General features: G+C 45.7%; 1 protein-coding gene across 3 annotated transcripts in view; it reads right to left on the bottom strand.

Annotated features, from left to right (window-relative positions):
- Positions 1 to 14290, bottom strand: part of CCDC9B (coiled-coil domain containing 9B) — a 50441-nt gene that overhangs the window by 25161 nt on the left and 10990 nt on the right. For all 3 annotated transcript variants that reach the window (XM_083836875.1, XM_083836877.1, XM_083836876.1), the window contains one exon: positions 8462 to 8611. In XM_083836875.1, coding sequence (XP_083693001.1) covers positions 8462 to 8611 — 150 coding nt within the window. The remainder of the gene's footprint in view (positions 1 to 8461; positions 8612 to 14290) is intronic.

Genomic DNA, 14290 nt, shown 5'->3' with positions numbered 1-14290 from the left:
CCTGCTCTGTGTGGGCTGAACAAACCAAGGGACCTCAGCTGCTTCTCACACGTCTTCCCCTCTAGACCCTTAACCACCTCTGTAGCCCTCCTTTGGACACTCTGTAAGTTTTATGTCCGTATACCGTGGTGCCCAAACTGCACGCAGTGCTTGAGGTGAGGCCGCAGCAGGCAGAGCCGAGCAGGACAATCCCTTCCCTCAACCGGCAAGCAATGCCGTGCCTGATGCACCCCGGGGTGCGGTTGGCCCTCCTGGCTGCCAGGGCACACTGCTGGCTCAGATTCAACTTGCTATTGACCAAAACCCCCAGATCCCTTTCTGTGGGGCTGCTCTCCTGCCTCTCGTCCCCCAGTCTGTATGTATAGCCAGGGCTGCCCCGTCCCAGGTGCAGAATCTGGAACTTGCTCTTATTAAATTTCATACAGTTGGTAATTGCCCAGCTCTCTAATCTACCATTACTGGCAAGCTCTGCTCTAGTGTTTACATCCCCCAGCCTGGCAGGAGGTGAAAATTAGCCTCTCTGTCTTAATGAACTACAAACACTAAACACGAGGCATGCCATGGACTAGGCAGCTCTTGGCCCCTACATGGCCCTGGTGATACTGCCACAGATACAGCCACAGCCAAGGCTGGGGTGGGATCATAGCGGCTCTTAGCAAAATACAGCCTGCAGAGCATAATGATCTTCTACGAAAGGCTTTCTGCCCTTATTAAATAATAGCTGGAGTGCCACTGGGAGGGCTGCTTGCTGTTGCTCCAGGATAAGGAGCATGTGTGGGGCAGATGACCGAAAGGCACCGGCCTGGTCCCCACGCTGCGGCAGCCCTTGGGGCAGGGGGTGTTGGCCTTCTCGAGAGATGCTCCTGCTCCCGTCCAGCCGCTGCCGCAGCATGTGACATTGCAGCACAGCGGCTGCCAAGCGGCACAACATTTATTACAGAGGCCTCTCCCCTGTTTTGTAGCCGTACATGGCAGCCCTGGGGCTGCTTTGCATAAACGCTGCCAGCTCGCAGCGAGGCCTCGGTGTGCTGCAGCCCTGGCGGGCTCCCTCGCACCCAGCAGAGCTGAGGCATCCCCAAGTTCCCCTCCCTGCTGAACGGCTATGGGGCTGGGGGGTGTGTGGGGCTGAGATTATCGTGCTCTTGTTTTGCACAGCCAGGCAAAACTGAAAAACAAAGAGGGAAGTCACAGCACAAACTGCCAGGTCAGCCATTCGAGAAAGAGTCAGTGCTGTGAGGTCCAACCCAGGCTGGAAAGAGGACTTTTATTCCAATTATATTCTATCCCCAGGCTTTGCCCAGCATGACAGGGCTGGATGCTGGGAACCTGGGATACTTGTCTCTACACTTTCGAGCTCTACCCAGCCTCCTAATGCAACTCATCCCCCCTGCAGCCTGTTTGCACATACGCTGTGGGAGCTGGAGAATGGATGAACTCACCCCACAGCAGCGAGCAGTCTTTTATGGGGTCATGCATGTGTGCTAAATCTGAGGCACGAGGGAAGCATGACCTTACAGCCAGCATTCACTGACACTGTACTTGGCACACGACAGCTTCACTGGTCTCACTGGTGTGAAGCTGTGTAAACTGATGCTATGAGGAAGACATTAGCTACATAGTGCTAGGATTTGTCAGCAAAGATTTGGGAAAAAAAATGCAAAGAAGTGTGTGTGCCCAGAGAAGCCACCCCATTTTTTTGCAACAGGCCAGGACATGGTAAAAGGCAATACTGAGTATTTATTCAAAAACGTTGCTGTGAAAATTTATGTAACCAAAAACGCTCACCCCAGGCTCAAAGTCAATTCCTCTTCCAGCCCCACGTGAAGAATCTAGCAGCCAGAGATCCAACAAAGCTCTGCAGCCCTAAACTGAGACATTGCATTTATAGAGAGATTAAAAATGCAGAAAGCTGGAAACTTTGCTTATTTGAGGAGGCTGGCTGGGGAACAAGGTGCAGATGGATGTTTAGCCTTTGAAGCAACTGTAAAAGAAACTGTCCATTTTAGAAAGAGCACAAAGGAGCCAGCTGCTGCAGAAGAGTTGGAGCCCCTCTGTCCCTGGGGGAAACAGGAAGATTAAGAGGAGAGACAGGAGAAAAGGAGCACTGCTTGTCTTGGAAATGCCAAAGACAGCTCATGGGGAAACTGAGGCAGGGAGCTGCATGGGGGTGATTATCACTACATCTGAGTCTGCATATTTCTCACGCAAGCTCACACAAGACGTGATTTGGCTTGGCCCCTGTACAATGCCTGATTGTGTCCCCAAAGATGGGAACCGGAAAGCCAGAGCATCCGCACAGCCGGAGCGCTGAGCCAGGGTGTGCGTAAGCTGCAAGCTGCGGGGGGAGCGGTGTGTCTCTGCCTGTCTGCAGCCGTGCACAGCTTGTCTTCAGCCCTGTCTCTGCCAAGGAACAGGGAAGAGTGAGCCTGCGCCCAGGAAATGTACTTGGACAGCCTGGCGGAGGGACCATGCTGCAGCTCAAGGGAAGACGCAGCTGCTGCGTGGCTGGCCAGCCCGGAGGCTGTCCTGCTCTGGGCACCAGCACTTCAGTGCACAACACAAATCGTTCTGTTCCAGGGACACTGCATAACTCGACATCCTCTTATACTCCCCTCCTCTCCCCTCAAGGCCAGGCTGCCTTGTTCCTTAGTCTGCTTCTGGTTGTGCTTCACAAAAGGCACTGTGGAAAATAGAAAGAACCGAAAATATCTGGTTCTATCCTACCAGAAAAGCAGGTCTGAACTGTGCAGTTAAGAAAATATGTTACCTTTGCTTTTGCATTGGCTCAGGAGCAGATTTTTGCATTTTCTCCATGCTGCCCCAGAGCTGCTGTTAGCCTGTTACGACACACCCAGGCCATAGGGAAGCAAAACATGTTTTTCTCCTCCTTCCTCCTCTCCGCCCCCAAAATTATGAAATATGACAATGACATTATCAACTCATAGTTTAACTGTTCCTGCACAGCAGGGAAAGAGATGTGAGGAGGGAGCAAAAATCCGAATTAGACAGAGTAGATTACGTTGCTTATCCTAAGATTTATTCAAGGATTTCTCAATTTCTCAGCCATAGAATGGTGCAGGGGGGTTGTTAGATGGGCTTTGATGTCTCTGGTTTACTTCACCGTCTTCTTATTTTGAAAATAAGTGTTAACAAGATGCATTAAATTAACCTTCTGGTACCCACTTCTCTGGGCGCATGACGGTAACCAGAACTCACATTTCTTCTGCAGGAGGAGGTTTTTGTAAGAGCTTAGAGCTGGTTTTCCAGCTCTCAGATCCCCTGCTGGGCAGGATTTTTGAAACTAGCTCAGTGCATGAGAGGATAATTTTTTTCCAACTCTTTTGAAAAATCTGCCTATTAATTGTGATGCCTGAAGGGAGCTAAAGGCTTCTCAGCCACCCTTTCTGCCTGTCCCCGCCTCCCACGTGCAGAGCAGCGTTTCTCCTGCCCCAACTTTGGTTCCTCTCCTCTGCAAGCACGGGGGATCAGCCTCATCTGCATAAGTCCCCGAAAGCAGCTTTTGTGTCTCTTGATTAAAAACAGTAATTTTTGATATATAATCCTGGGAAACTGTTAATAAAGTGACAGTTTAAGAGCTCTGAAGCCGTATCTGCTGTCCATTTAAAAGATGATTTGTAACCTGCTAATTAATCATTAATCCTGGGCCTGGGCCGCTAGCTTGCTTCTCTAATGTAGTAATGACACTGAAACAGTGCCAGAGCATGGAGTGGCTTTTTAGGAAAAGTAGAGATAAACATTAGGCATTATCCCTGTCCCTGTGTGCAGGAAGAGTCCTGATGCGGGCAGAGTTAAGGGCAACCAGGCAGGGTGGGAAGGAAGGTCCCAGATGTGGCATCACCAAGCCAGCAGCAGCAGCACTGGAGGCTATGCAGCTGTATCGGGCTGATTCGTTCTGCAAAGAGATGGGATAACCTGTTCGGCCCAGCCCTGTGCTACCAGGACTATCATGCCTAGTTCACTGGGTAGAGAAAAACAGGGCTCAATATGGCAGAGTAATATGTCCAGGACTGGGGCTGTTTTGGAAAGGAAAATTATGAAAACAGCTTTTTGTTTCTCAGATTTCCTCTTACGCACAGCCTTTGCCACAGCTGTGCACAGCCAGCTGTGATGTGGTATAGGACTGACAATGTGGCACTAGCTAGAAGCACCCAGGGTAGCGAGAATGGGAGTCTTTTGTTTGTTTGCTTAGCTTCTTAATGAATTTCATCGTGAATAAAAATAGAGAAAAATGTGGGATAGCAAGGATGGTCTTCAAATGTTATAATAGGATATATTTAGCAAGTGCAGGAAGGAGGGGCTAGATTTGACAGTGGCCAGGCTACAGGATGTTACTGAAAGGAAAGCGATGGGTGTGATCCGTCTCCTAGGCATTGCAAGCCTCTGTGAGGAGAGCACAAATAACCCAGAAAGAGCAGGGAACCAGCTGGGCCACAAGGGGAAAAAGGCAAAAGAAAGGACTGCACTGGGATAGTGAGAGAGACTGAGAGCTAATCCTCAAATTGGGGGTCTCAGCTGAGGTCTGAATGAACAGCTACACTGATGCCCCATCAGGCAGCTGAATTATTTGGGGATGAAAATGAAGTTTCCTTGGGGATCAACAACTAATAAAAGGGTAGAAAACAGAAAGTGGCAAGAAAATGTCGGTTTCCACAGTAGAAGATTAGCAGGGGTGTGCCGCTGGAACATGCGTTGCTCAACATGCTCATAAATGGTCTGGAAAAGGAGCTGAATAGAGAGATGACAGTTTGCTGATGATACTAAATCATCCAGGGCAAAGAATGTAATTTGCCAGCAAAGAGCTGCAAAAGATCTCTTGACATTGAATGCCTGCATCATAAAATTACAGATGAAATTCAATATCAATAATACAAAATAACTCACATGGAGAAAAACGCCCCTTCTTATATACGAACACACAGTGGTGAAGTCTGAACTATGATTACCATTCAGGAATGAAATCTTGGTGTTATTGTGAAAACGCAAAATTGTTAGGACAAGAACAGAGAACAAGCCAGAAACATCACTGCATTACTCAGTACATCCACAATGAGCCCACGGCTTGAATACCATGTACAGCTCTGGACCTCTTGTATTAAAAGAATATAGTAACAATAATATATATATATTTAAAGGCACAAACAAGGGCAATGAGGGTGATCAAAAACACTGGAATTCTTCCTCACCAGACATGTCTAAATAGGTCTGGACTCTTAAGCCTGCGGAAAAGATGACCGAAAGGACATGTGAAACAGGTCAATAAAATCATTTGTGCTTCAGAAAAGTGAATAGGGGATGATCTATGCACTGCTTCCTGTGATGCAAAAACATCGGATGGGTGTTACAAATTCTGACCTTCTCTCTGCATTGCAGTCTTCCAGTGCCTCTTGGAGAAACTCATTGCTCTGAGGCACAGCACATGAGGCGTACTTGCCTGGTTTCATTTTTTCAAGCACTATCCCAACCAGCAAAGAGAAGCACTAGTTTAAAACACTAATCCTCAATGCAGCTTAGGAACAGCTGAAATGACAGGGTGGGCCAGACCAAGCCTCACGTGCCTCAACCAGCCCAAGCTAGCACGATGTGTGAGATGCCAATGTGCCAATGTGACCTGTCACTTCAGGCCCCATCTGCCTCTCCCAGATCCTGGGAAAAGGTTGACCAAGTGCAGATGGAAGAAAGTAGCCTGTAGAGGTGACTGTGAAACCCAAACCCTTAACTGTCTTTCAGCCACATCCTTTGAGTCACACATTGCAAGGTGCCTGCACACTGAGAGCTGGTTTCTGCCCTGGCTGTAGTAGCTGTTGTCTGGAGTTACACAGTTAATGTGGAAATAAGAAGGCATCTTCATTAGCTAGGGAAGAACAGGGCCTGATCAATCTAGGGAAATTGATGGAAACAAGGAAATCTCCTGTGCTCGGCTGGACTCTGAAACATATCCAATTGGTAACAGGTATTGGAAAGTGGAGTTTCAAAGACGCAGTTTTATATCTTTTTCTAAATTATAACAAGAATGCAAAGAACAACAACAATTACTACCATAAAAGCCCATTTTTAAAATGATTTCTACTAAGCCCTCTGTTTCCCAGCCCTTGGAAGTGTGCTCTGTGAAAACACCTGTGCCTTCTCCCTGTCTCCTGTGCAAGCTGGAAGAGTGCACAGATCCTGAAAGCACCCTGAAAGCTCCCCTTCTGTTCTCCGTGAGCTTCTGAGAGGCTGGGAGAGGTATGCTGCAAAGCTCGGTAACAGAAAGCAGAGCACATTTTTTTTTTTTTGTGCTAGCAAGAAGCATGATGCTATTGCTAAATGGGTCTTGTCAGTGATATGAGTCCAAGACTGCTGTTGAGCCAGACTATCTGTCCTGCCAGCAGACAGGTGATCAAGTGAAACTGATCTTTCCTTTCAATCTTAAGTAATGCTGAGGGTAATTGCTCCGTGGTATTGTTGTTTAGTAGCTAGACTTACACCAAGCCTCTGTGGCTCTCCTGTGCTCCCAATAGAGATCCTTTTCTTGTTCAGCCAAGGCATGAAGGCCCCGAATGGCTCTACACAATCTCTCTCCCTGCAGATGTCAGCATCCAGGAGGCCTCCCTCGCAGCCTGTTGTTGCTAGAAGAATAACAGGGCTTTGGTCCTACCCTCCACCAGCTGAGCTTTGGATTAAGGAGGAAAAAAAAAAGTAAAAAAAAAGAAAAGTAAAGATTTTAAATGAACTTTGTATCTGAGGAGGAGCAGCATGGAGTTGTTTGCATTCCCCGGGGATTATCAGGATTGGGTTCTAGCACAAGCTGTGTGAAAGAGACCACTGTGACTATATACAGTTGAGGAAAGGCAAGATGACAGTTACATGAGCTCCTTGGACTGCTATATGAAGGCAATTGCATTCACTGGGATTGAACTTAAATGAGTGAGCTTAAATGAATGGTAGCAGAGTGGGACCTGAAAGTAACAGGAGCAAGACCCGAGACACAACCTCTGCTCACTCACCAAAATTAAACTGGCCAGGCATTAGGGACACCACACTCTCCTTGCCAATCTACAATTCAAAGCATCAGATCTTCAATGGTTCATGCAGAAAGGTGTGGGCAGACATGGCTTTAAGCTGGTGCAGCTGTAGGCCTGCTCTCACACACACTCTTAGTCTAACCACTTTGAGATCCATACAAGTATGGCGTCACCAAAAACACATAGGATATAGGATATGTGGACTCTCAGCTTCAAATTTCATGTTCTATAGTAAAAGCATACGAGATATTACCTTTCCCAGGGCTGTCCACACACTTTTAAAACAGAACTCAGGATCTATAAAACCAAAATATCTGCATTTTTCCTGTTGTCTCCTAGCACAATCCCAGTCCTGATGACCCCAGAAATAAGCATTTAAACAAGCCCAGCAAGAACCAAAGTCGAGAGACTTGCCACGAACAACACAGAATTACATTTGACAGCCTAAAGGATAGCTAGAGCATAGGAATGGTCAGGTCACTCTCACCATCACATCTAGACATCTCCGCGATGTCTAGTGTTTGGCAGCTGCCACGTGAACCTCTGGTGAATGGATGGATAGTCACTAGTGGCTCAATTGGGCAGCCAATATGAGATTTATGGTATTCAGAGAGTTGCTTGGTAGCCATAAGAAAGGAACTCATGGGCTTTCAGGGTCTAGGAAAACTCTGTGGAGGAGGAGAAGCTGAAGATTTATGTGGGCAGTTGGCAGATGGCTGGCTGCTGTCCCAGAGAGGGTGCTGCACAGGTCTCCCAGTGCTCCTGGGTGTGTTTGGCAGCTACAGTAAGTGTTTTCTTTCGTAGTCTTCACTGGCCCTGTTTGCTGCAGGCATTCTTACTTATCTTGCAAACCCTCGAATAGGAAAATATCACATGCCTCTCTCTGTGTGTGTAAAGAGGAAGGTATTTGCAAAGAGGTATTTGAAATATGCTTCAAAGTTCAGCCAGCTCACCCAGTAGGCTATGGCGAGGTGCAGCAGGACTTGGGTTTAGAAGCAAATATTGCCCAGCTCTGTTAACTTTTAAGTTGTTCAGTGTGTCAAGAGGACAGGGCTCTTGACTCACAATCTGTTGTACGGCTCCAAACAGAAGGCAGTAGGAGACAGGAGTCTTCTGTGAGCTTCATGCCACATATCTGGCAGTGCTTTCATCAGCTCTCCTGAAACAGCATCTGGTATTTCTTATGGACCCTGTACATTTAAAAGCAAGCTAGACCTAGCTAGGAACACAGAGAAGGGAAAGGGGATTGTAACCTTTCCCCTTTCATGGTGATAAAAGCCAGAGAGTTTTATGATAAACTCCACACTTTTAACATGTAGTCTCTCCCAGTGTCCTGTTGCTGGGCTAGCTCCTAATCTGTCCCCGTGGCACTTCTCATGCCAGCAAAACTAGCGGATGCCACTGATTCTTTGCAGTCCAGTCATTCACAATGCACTTACTTTTTCCTTGTTATCCATGGTGATGGCAATCTGCATCCTTCTCCCCCGGCGGAAAGCCACCAAGTGGTCTGCCTCCTCTTCACTGAGGTCTGGCACCCTGCCTGGGCCAGGGAAGCACTCGGTGCGTTTCTCACTGACAATCCGCTTGCCCTGGAAAGAACAGGATGAGCTTAAGGACACCTCCATTAGCCCTATGCAGTTCCCTTCCCAACCCTGAATTGCACAGGATTTTGGCCTGGCAGAACAGAAACATGAGCCAGGCTTCTTTGTTTGTAAAGCTAGATACTTTAAGGGATATATAGCATTACATAGCCTTGTTTAACTGAGTACATACTACTAGGTAGGGTGGGATTTCCCCTGTTCAGATGTTTTCCAGCATGAACAAGATTGACATTTTTATTCCGGATAGGTGAATGCCACACTGCATTTTTGTCTTTGACACAAATATGAAGTTGTCCTCTCAACAAACAAAATGTCCGAGTAAAACATGAGGCTACACTGGAGCAGAAACCTATGAGGTGAGATAGAAAGGAAATAGTGGTGTTCTCTCCACTCTTGTCTGCAAAGCAGTTACTACCCCAAAGTGTATTAACACTTGATAATTTATTATCTTCATAATCATTGTGCATCTGTATTTCTGGGATGATTTATTCAGCAGAGGAATAGTTTAGAAAACTGATATATAAACTCCTTAAACAAGGGCAGTTTACCCTCTTTCAGATATTATTTCCAGCTGTTTGTATCAGCTCATGTCTTTACTGCATGTATTTACATCTGGTTCTAATTTTGTTAATTATCTTTGTAGTTGGTTGAGCTCCAGCCAATGCCCTCAGCCATCACTTCCACAGAATGAGTACATCTTTTGTACAAAAATACATACTTTTTCTCATTTGAAAGTATCATATTTCAGTTCCATCATGTGCCTTTTTATTTTTGCCTTACAGGGAAATAAAATACTTGGTAAGTCATCTCCATCATTATCTCTGACCTTTTTCTTTTCTATTCTATATTCTATATGATTCTTCTGATCAACTTTGTGTGGGTTCATCCCTTAGAAGCTTCCCTCCCTAAAGGATGGTACATTTTCTTCTGGTTTTCTCCCTGGACTTCCACACATACCAGAGTCTTGATTTTAATGGGTCTCAGAACCTCCAAGCAAAGTTCAGTGAACCTTGGGAACTCTTTGTCGCTACGAACTTCATTTCAAAAACAAACAGCACACACTGACCTCAGATTTGTATGGAAATCTTTCAAGCATCAGTGAATTTGCCATGAAATATGATATCAAGATGTCTTGCATTAGCCTCATCTTCGCTTGGCTCTGCCAGAAGTGCAGATGTTAGCATGGAGGGAGCCTTGGTGTAGACAGCCTCCGTAAGCAAGACCTTTTTTATCACTTGTCCAGTCATCGAGCTTCCTAAAACACAATACCCGCTTTACAAAGTAGTGGAATGTTTTCTGCATCACACCTTCAGTCTCTTGCTCATTTTGCTTTCACATTGTGTAGTTTTGCTGTCTCAGCAGAGACTGTTCTTGAGTTGGTCTATGCGTGCAGGTTGAGGAGTGGGTCCGTGTCCTGCTGTTGGTTACAACCACCAGAGCCGTGTGGACACACTGGGGATTTTTTATACATTCCCTTAACCATGTACAGCTCTGGTTTCAGGTTTCAGCTCTCGCTTCTAACAAGTTTTGCTGCCCTTAGTAGGACCCTTGCTATTTCTGCTTTTCTTGAAATAACTGAAGCCACATGTTGTGTTCACAGTAAGGATCTGCTGCCAATCTGCTCAATGCTGTTCTGGTGCTTTCTGTGGTGTTCTCAATGTTTGTGTCAACGCAGTCTACTTTGACTGCTGCCACGGACCAAGTAGATATCTGTGAGCCACCCTCAGCAATGTCAAGATCCTTTTCTGAGAGAGTAAAAGTTGATAATCAAGAGAACAGGCGAGCATTTAAATACGGAGTACAACTGCCTGGGCGTCTACCATGGCCAGCCACTCAGCTGCACTTCCACCTGGAGCATGGTTGTATGCCCTGAAGGTGCCACCTTATCTAAGAACTCTGTGAGCTGTTTTAAAGGTCTTAGGCTAAGTATCTGTCTCAAGAAGGATGTGATTTTAGCAGCTGGGACAGAGCCAGAAAGTTCAAAGCAGAATCTAAACTGCTCTGAAATCCTCGTTTTACCTTCCCTCCATGAGTAGGGCATACTATAGTGTCCTTAACTGCACATCCCATTGCAGTCACAAGATTACCAGTGATTGCATTACCACAGCTTAATAGCTGACTGCCTGATTTTTAAAATAAAGTGAGAACCAGCTGAAGATGAGAAGACATTTAGCAACTTTGGCATCAGTGACCAGAGGATGTTGGATTTTAGGAGACTGAGAGCATTGAGGAAGGCAAGCAGAAGACTAGAGACCATGGGCTTCTGGAAAGGAGATTTTGGCTTGTTCAGGGAACTGGTACGCAGGATCCCACAGGAAGCAGTCTGAAGGTGAAAGAAGCCCAGGAGATCTGACTGGTTTTCATAGACAAGGCTCAAGAACGTAAGTAAGGACTTACTGTTGTGCAAGAAATGAGCAGGTGTGGTAGGAGGCCACCTTGGCTGAGCAGGGAGCTCCTGGTTACACTTACACGTGAAAAGGGGGTCTGTGGGAGGTGGGAAGGAATAGGGTCTCAAAGAAGAATATAGGAGCAGCACCCGAGGGTGCAGGGATGGAGTTAGGAAAGCCAAAGCTCAGTTGGGATTGAAACTGGTGAGAGATGTGGAGGTCAGCAAGAAGGACTTCTGTACATATATTAGCAGCAAAGAAAGATGAAAAAAGATGTTGGCCTGCTGCAGAATGGTTTGAGCAACTTAGTGCCATGAGACATAGAAAAAAATGAGGTACTCTATGCTTTCATTGCCACGGTCTTTTACTGGCAAGATCTGTCCAACCTCTCAGACGTGCTCAGAGAAGGGTCAAGAGGCAAGGGATACAAGCTGCCACAAGGGGAAGTACGACTCAAATGAAGGGAAAAAAATCACAATAGTAGGGGTCAAACAGTTGAAAACAGGTGCCCAAAGCAGCTGAGAAATACCCATCGATGGAGATTTTCAGAACTTGACTGGACTCAGCCCTGAGCAATCTGTGACAACCTTGAAGTCAGCTGTGCTTTTTAGCTGGGGACAGAACTAGATGGCCTCCTGATGTCCCATCCCACATTAGTTGTTTTATGGTTCTGTTATTCTTTTCAGGTTGTTAGCCTGCCTCAACTCTGAAGGAAAACCCGTTTAGATTTTATGTGTGTACATGCACAAACGTATGTGTGCAGATGTGTGCAAGCATAGTAGTTTTGCCTGTTTTCTTCAGCTTGTGGCTTTTATACAGCAAGCACTAGGTAGTACAGTTCTGAATTCAGGATCAGTCAGACACAATGTTTGTAAGTACCTAGGTCATGGCTTTTAAGTGGCACCTGCTTCTCAATGACTGAATCACCCCATGTCCAGAGCTAACATAGCTCCGTTGCCAGAACTATTGGCCAATACAAACACAGGATGTTTTAAAACTAAAAGTATATTTCAAGTCCTATTTATATTCCGTGATTTGTGTATTTTATTCCTAATTTTCACTAAAACCTGAGACCAGAATTATAATGGTCAGCACAGGATTCCTACTTGCAGTCAAAGCCACCAATGTGGCTTTTCTTTATGCTGCTGCAAATCAGTATTAATGGACGTGGGTAGATGAAAAATTAACCTTTTGAATAGACTATCTTGGTCTCATATTTCAGACCACAGAGCTGTGCTGGATAATTTGAAGCTGCAAATTTCTTCTGCCATCCTCTTTGGGTTCATAGGGCACCATCTGCAGTCACAGGAGTATTCTCTGGTCTCATTCATGTTAGCAGTTATGCTGAGATGACCCAGTAGCTCAGAAACACAATATTAACACGGTCATTTTAGGAAGATACAAATGGAAAATGCCTGTGCTCTTACCTTGTGATAAACACAGGAAAATGCAGTTTTATTTAACTCTTCCTTTATAGACTATGTAAATGGCTACCTCTTATACAGCAGCTTGCCAAGTTAGCTAACTGAATCATGTGTCTTCCAGACATATGAACAAACATTTCCCATTGAAATGAAAAGCAAGTGAAAATAAAAAGTCTTGTTAGCTGCTCTGAAAACCTAAGCATTCCTATTTAAACTTTCTCCCACAGCTAGTGAGGATGAAGTGGAAAACGCCATTGTGTGTGCTTCACAATTCCCCTTTATAAGGGAAACTAAACAGTTTCTTATGCCTTGAGACATGGAAGAAAAGTGCTTAGCAGTTTTTCAAGGCCCCCTACACATCATGGGTCCACAACTTAACCCTAGCAATGCCAGGGCAGTCACAGCAGGGACAAAACCAGCCAACCCTGGTTTTGGAATAGGTTTATGCAAGACTGTAGCCCTCTTCTTTCTCTCCCCACACCAGCCTGTCCTCTTCTCAAAACCTCTTCCTCCTTCATGTCTGTTGGGTGGAGGTCTCTATAAAGCAATCTGGGCAATTGCCCAAGACAATCTAAGGCAATTTTCTATGAAAAAAACTCTTTCTTTCTTTTCCCCAGCTTCTGTCTCCCTGTCAGCAACCCTCGAGCCAAGAAGGCTGCCTACTGCCACCCAGGAACTGTGCAACCCAAGCAATGCACTGCTGCTTCCTCAGTATGCAAAGAGTCCCACAAAGGACAACGTTCTCCCACCATAAGAGCAAAGTTCTTGGGAATCACAGGAACAACTCAAGTTAGACCCCCTGCATAAGGCTCAGTTTTCCATGACTAAATTACCTGGGGAAGAGCTGAGAGCTGCTGGTAACCTCTGAAGGTAGCCGGATCCATTGTGCCTTGCAGAATAGGCTCTGAACTGCTTGCTGTCCTGTTTCCCTGCTCTATTTCTGGCATGAATCAGAGGCTGAAAATAGGGTTTGACTTTGCCTTGGAACCACTGAATTGCTCAAGCCTGGTACTTACTTTGGTGCTGAAGCTGTACATTACTTTTTTCTTCAATTGTTATTATTCCCAGGAAATACCTTTGCTCCAGGGATAATTCTGAGTTTCCTGAGGCATTCAAGGCAATACATTTTCCCTTCTGTTAAACCCTGAGCAGGCATGTGCAGTAATTCCAGGCTGTTCTGGTGAGGTTAATTAATGAACTGGTGAGTTGGGCTGCCCTACCCTAAGCAAAGGACTATTACAAGGTGTTTAGCATCTCAGTTAATTTTTTTTATTATTATTATTTTTAATTTTGTTTTATTTTGTTTTGTTTGTTTGTTTTTCATGAAGAAAGCAAGTCCAGTGATGGCTTAGTAGGGTAATAGCAAGCTATTAGTCCATGACTTGTACATCAAACATTAATTCTAGCTTAAGTCAACAGCCATACCCTAGAGCTCTTTTAGGTGTTTAGGTGGCAATGACCTGTCCTTTGGACAAATAACACGGTCCCAAGTAACTCCTGCCAGGGAGGCTCAGCACTGAGTGGGTATGTCTGAAAGATGGGCTAATCCCTCACTGCCTGAGAAAGTCCTTCCTGAGGACAGACACAGGGCATGAGTAAAAACAACAGCAAAGCCACTATGTGAAAACCCAAGAACAAGTGCAGAGGGGCTTGTACCCAAATACAGTGAACGAAACTGAAGCTCCAAAGCGCATTACTGGATTTACAAGAAGGTGACACCTTCCTAGGGACATTATATGTTAAAAGTCACAGTAGGAAGGCTGGCACATTGGCAAAGCCATTAAACCCTGCAGTTTATGGAGCAGATGGCAGGGAAGGCCGAGAGGCTCATACAGGAAATATCTCTTTAGCAGAGC

This window comes from Anser anser, assembly GCF_964211835.1.
Source record: "Anser anser genome assembly, chromosome: 5".
Lineage (NCBI taxonomy): Eukaryota > Metazoa > Chordata > Aves > Anseriformes > Anatidae > Anser > Anser anser.
The sequence above is the reverse complement of the archived record's forward strand: the minus strand, read 5'-3'. Positions and strand labels throughout refer to the sequence as shown.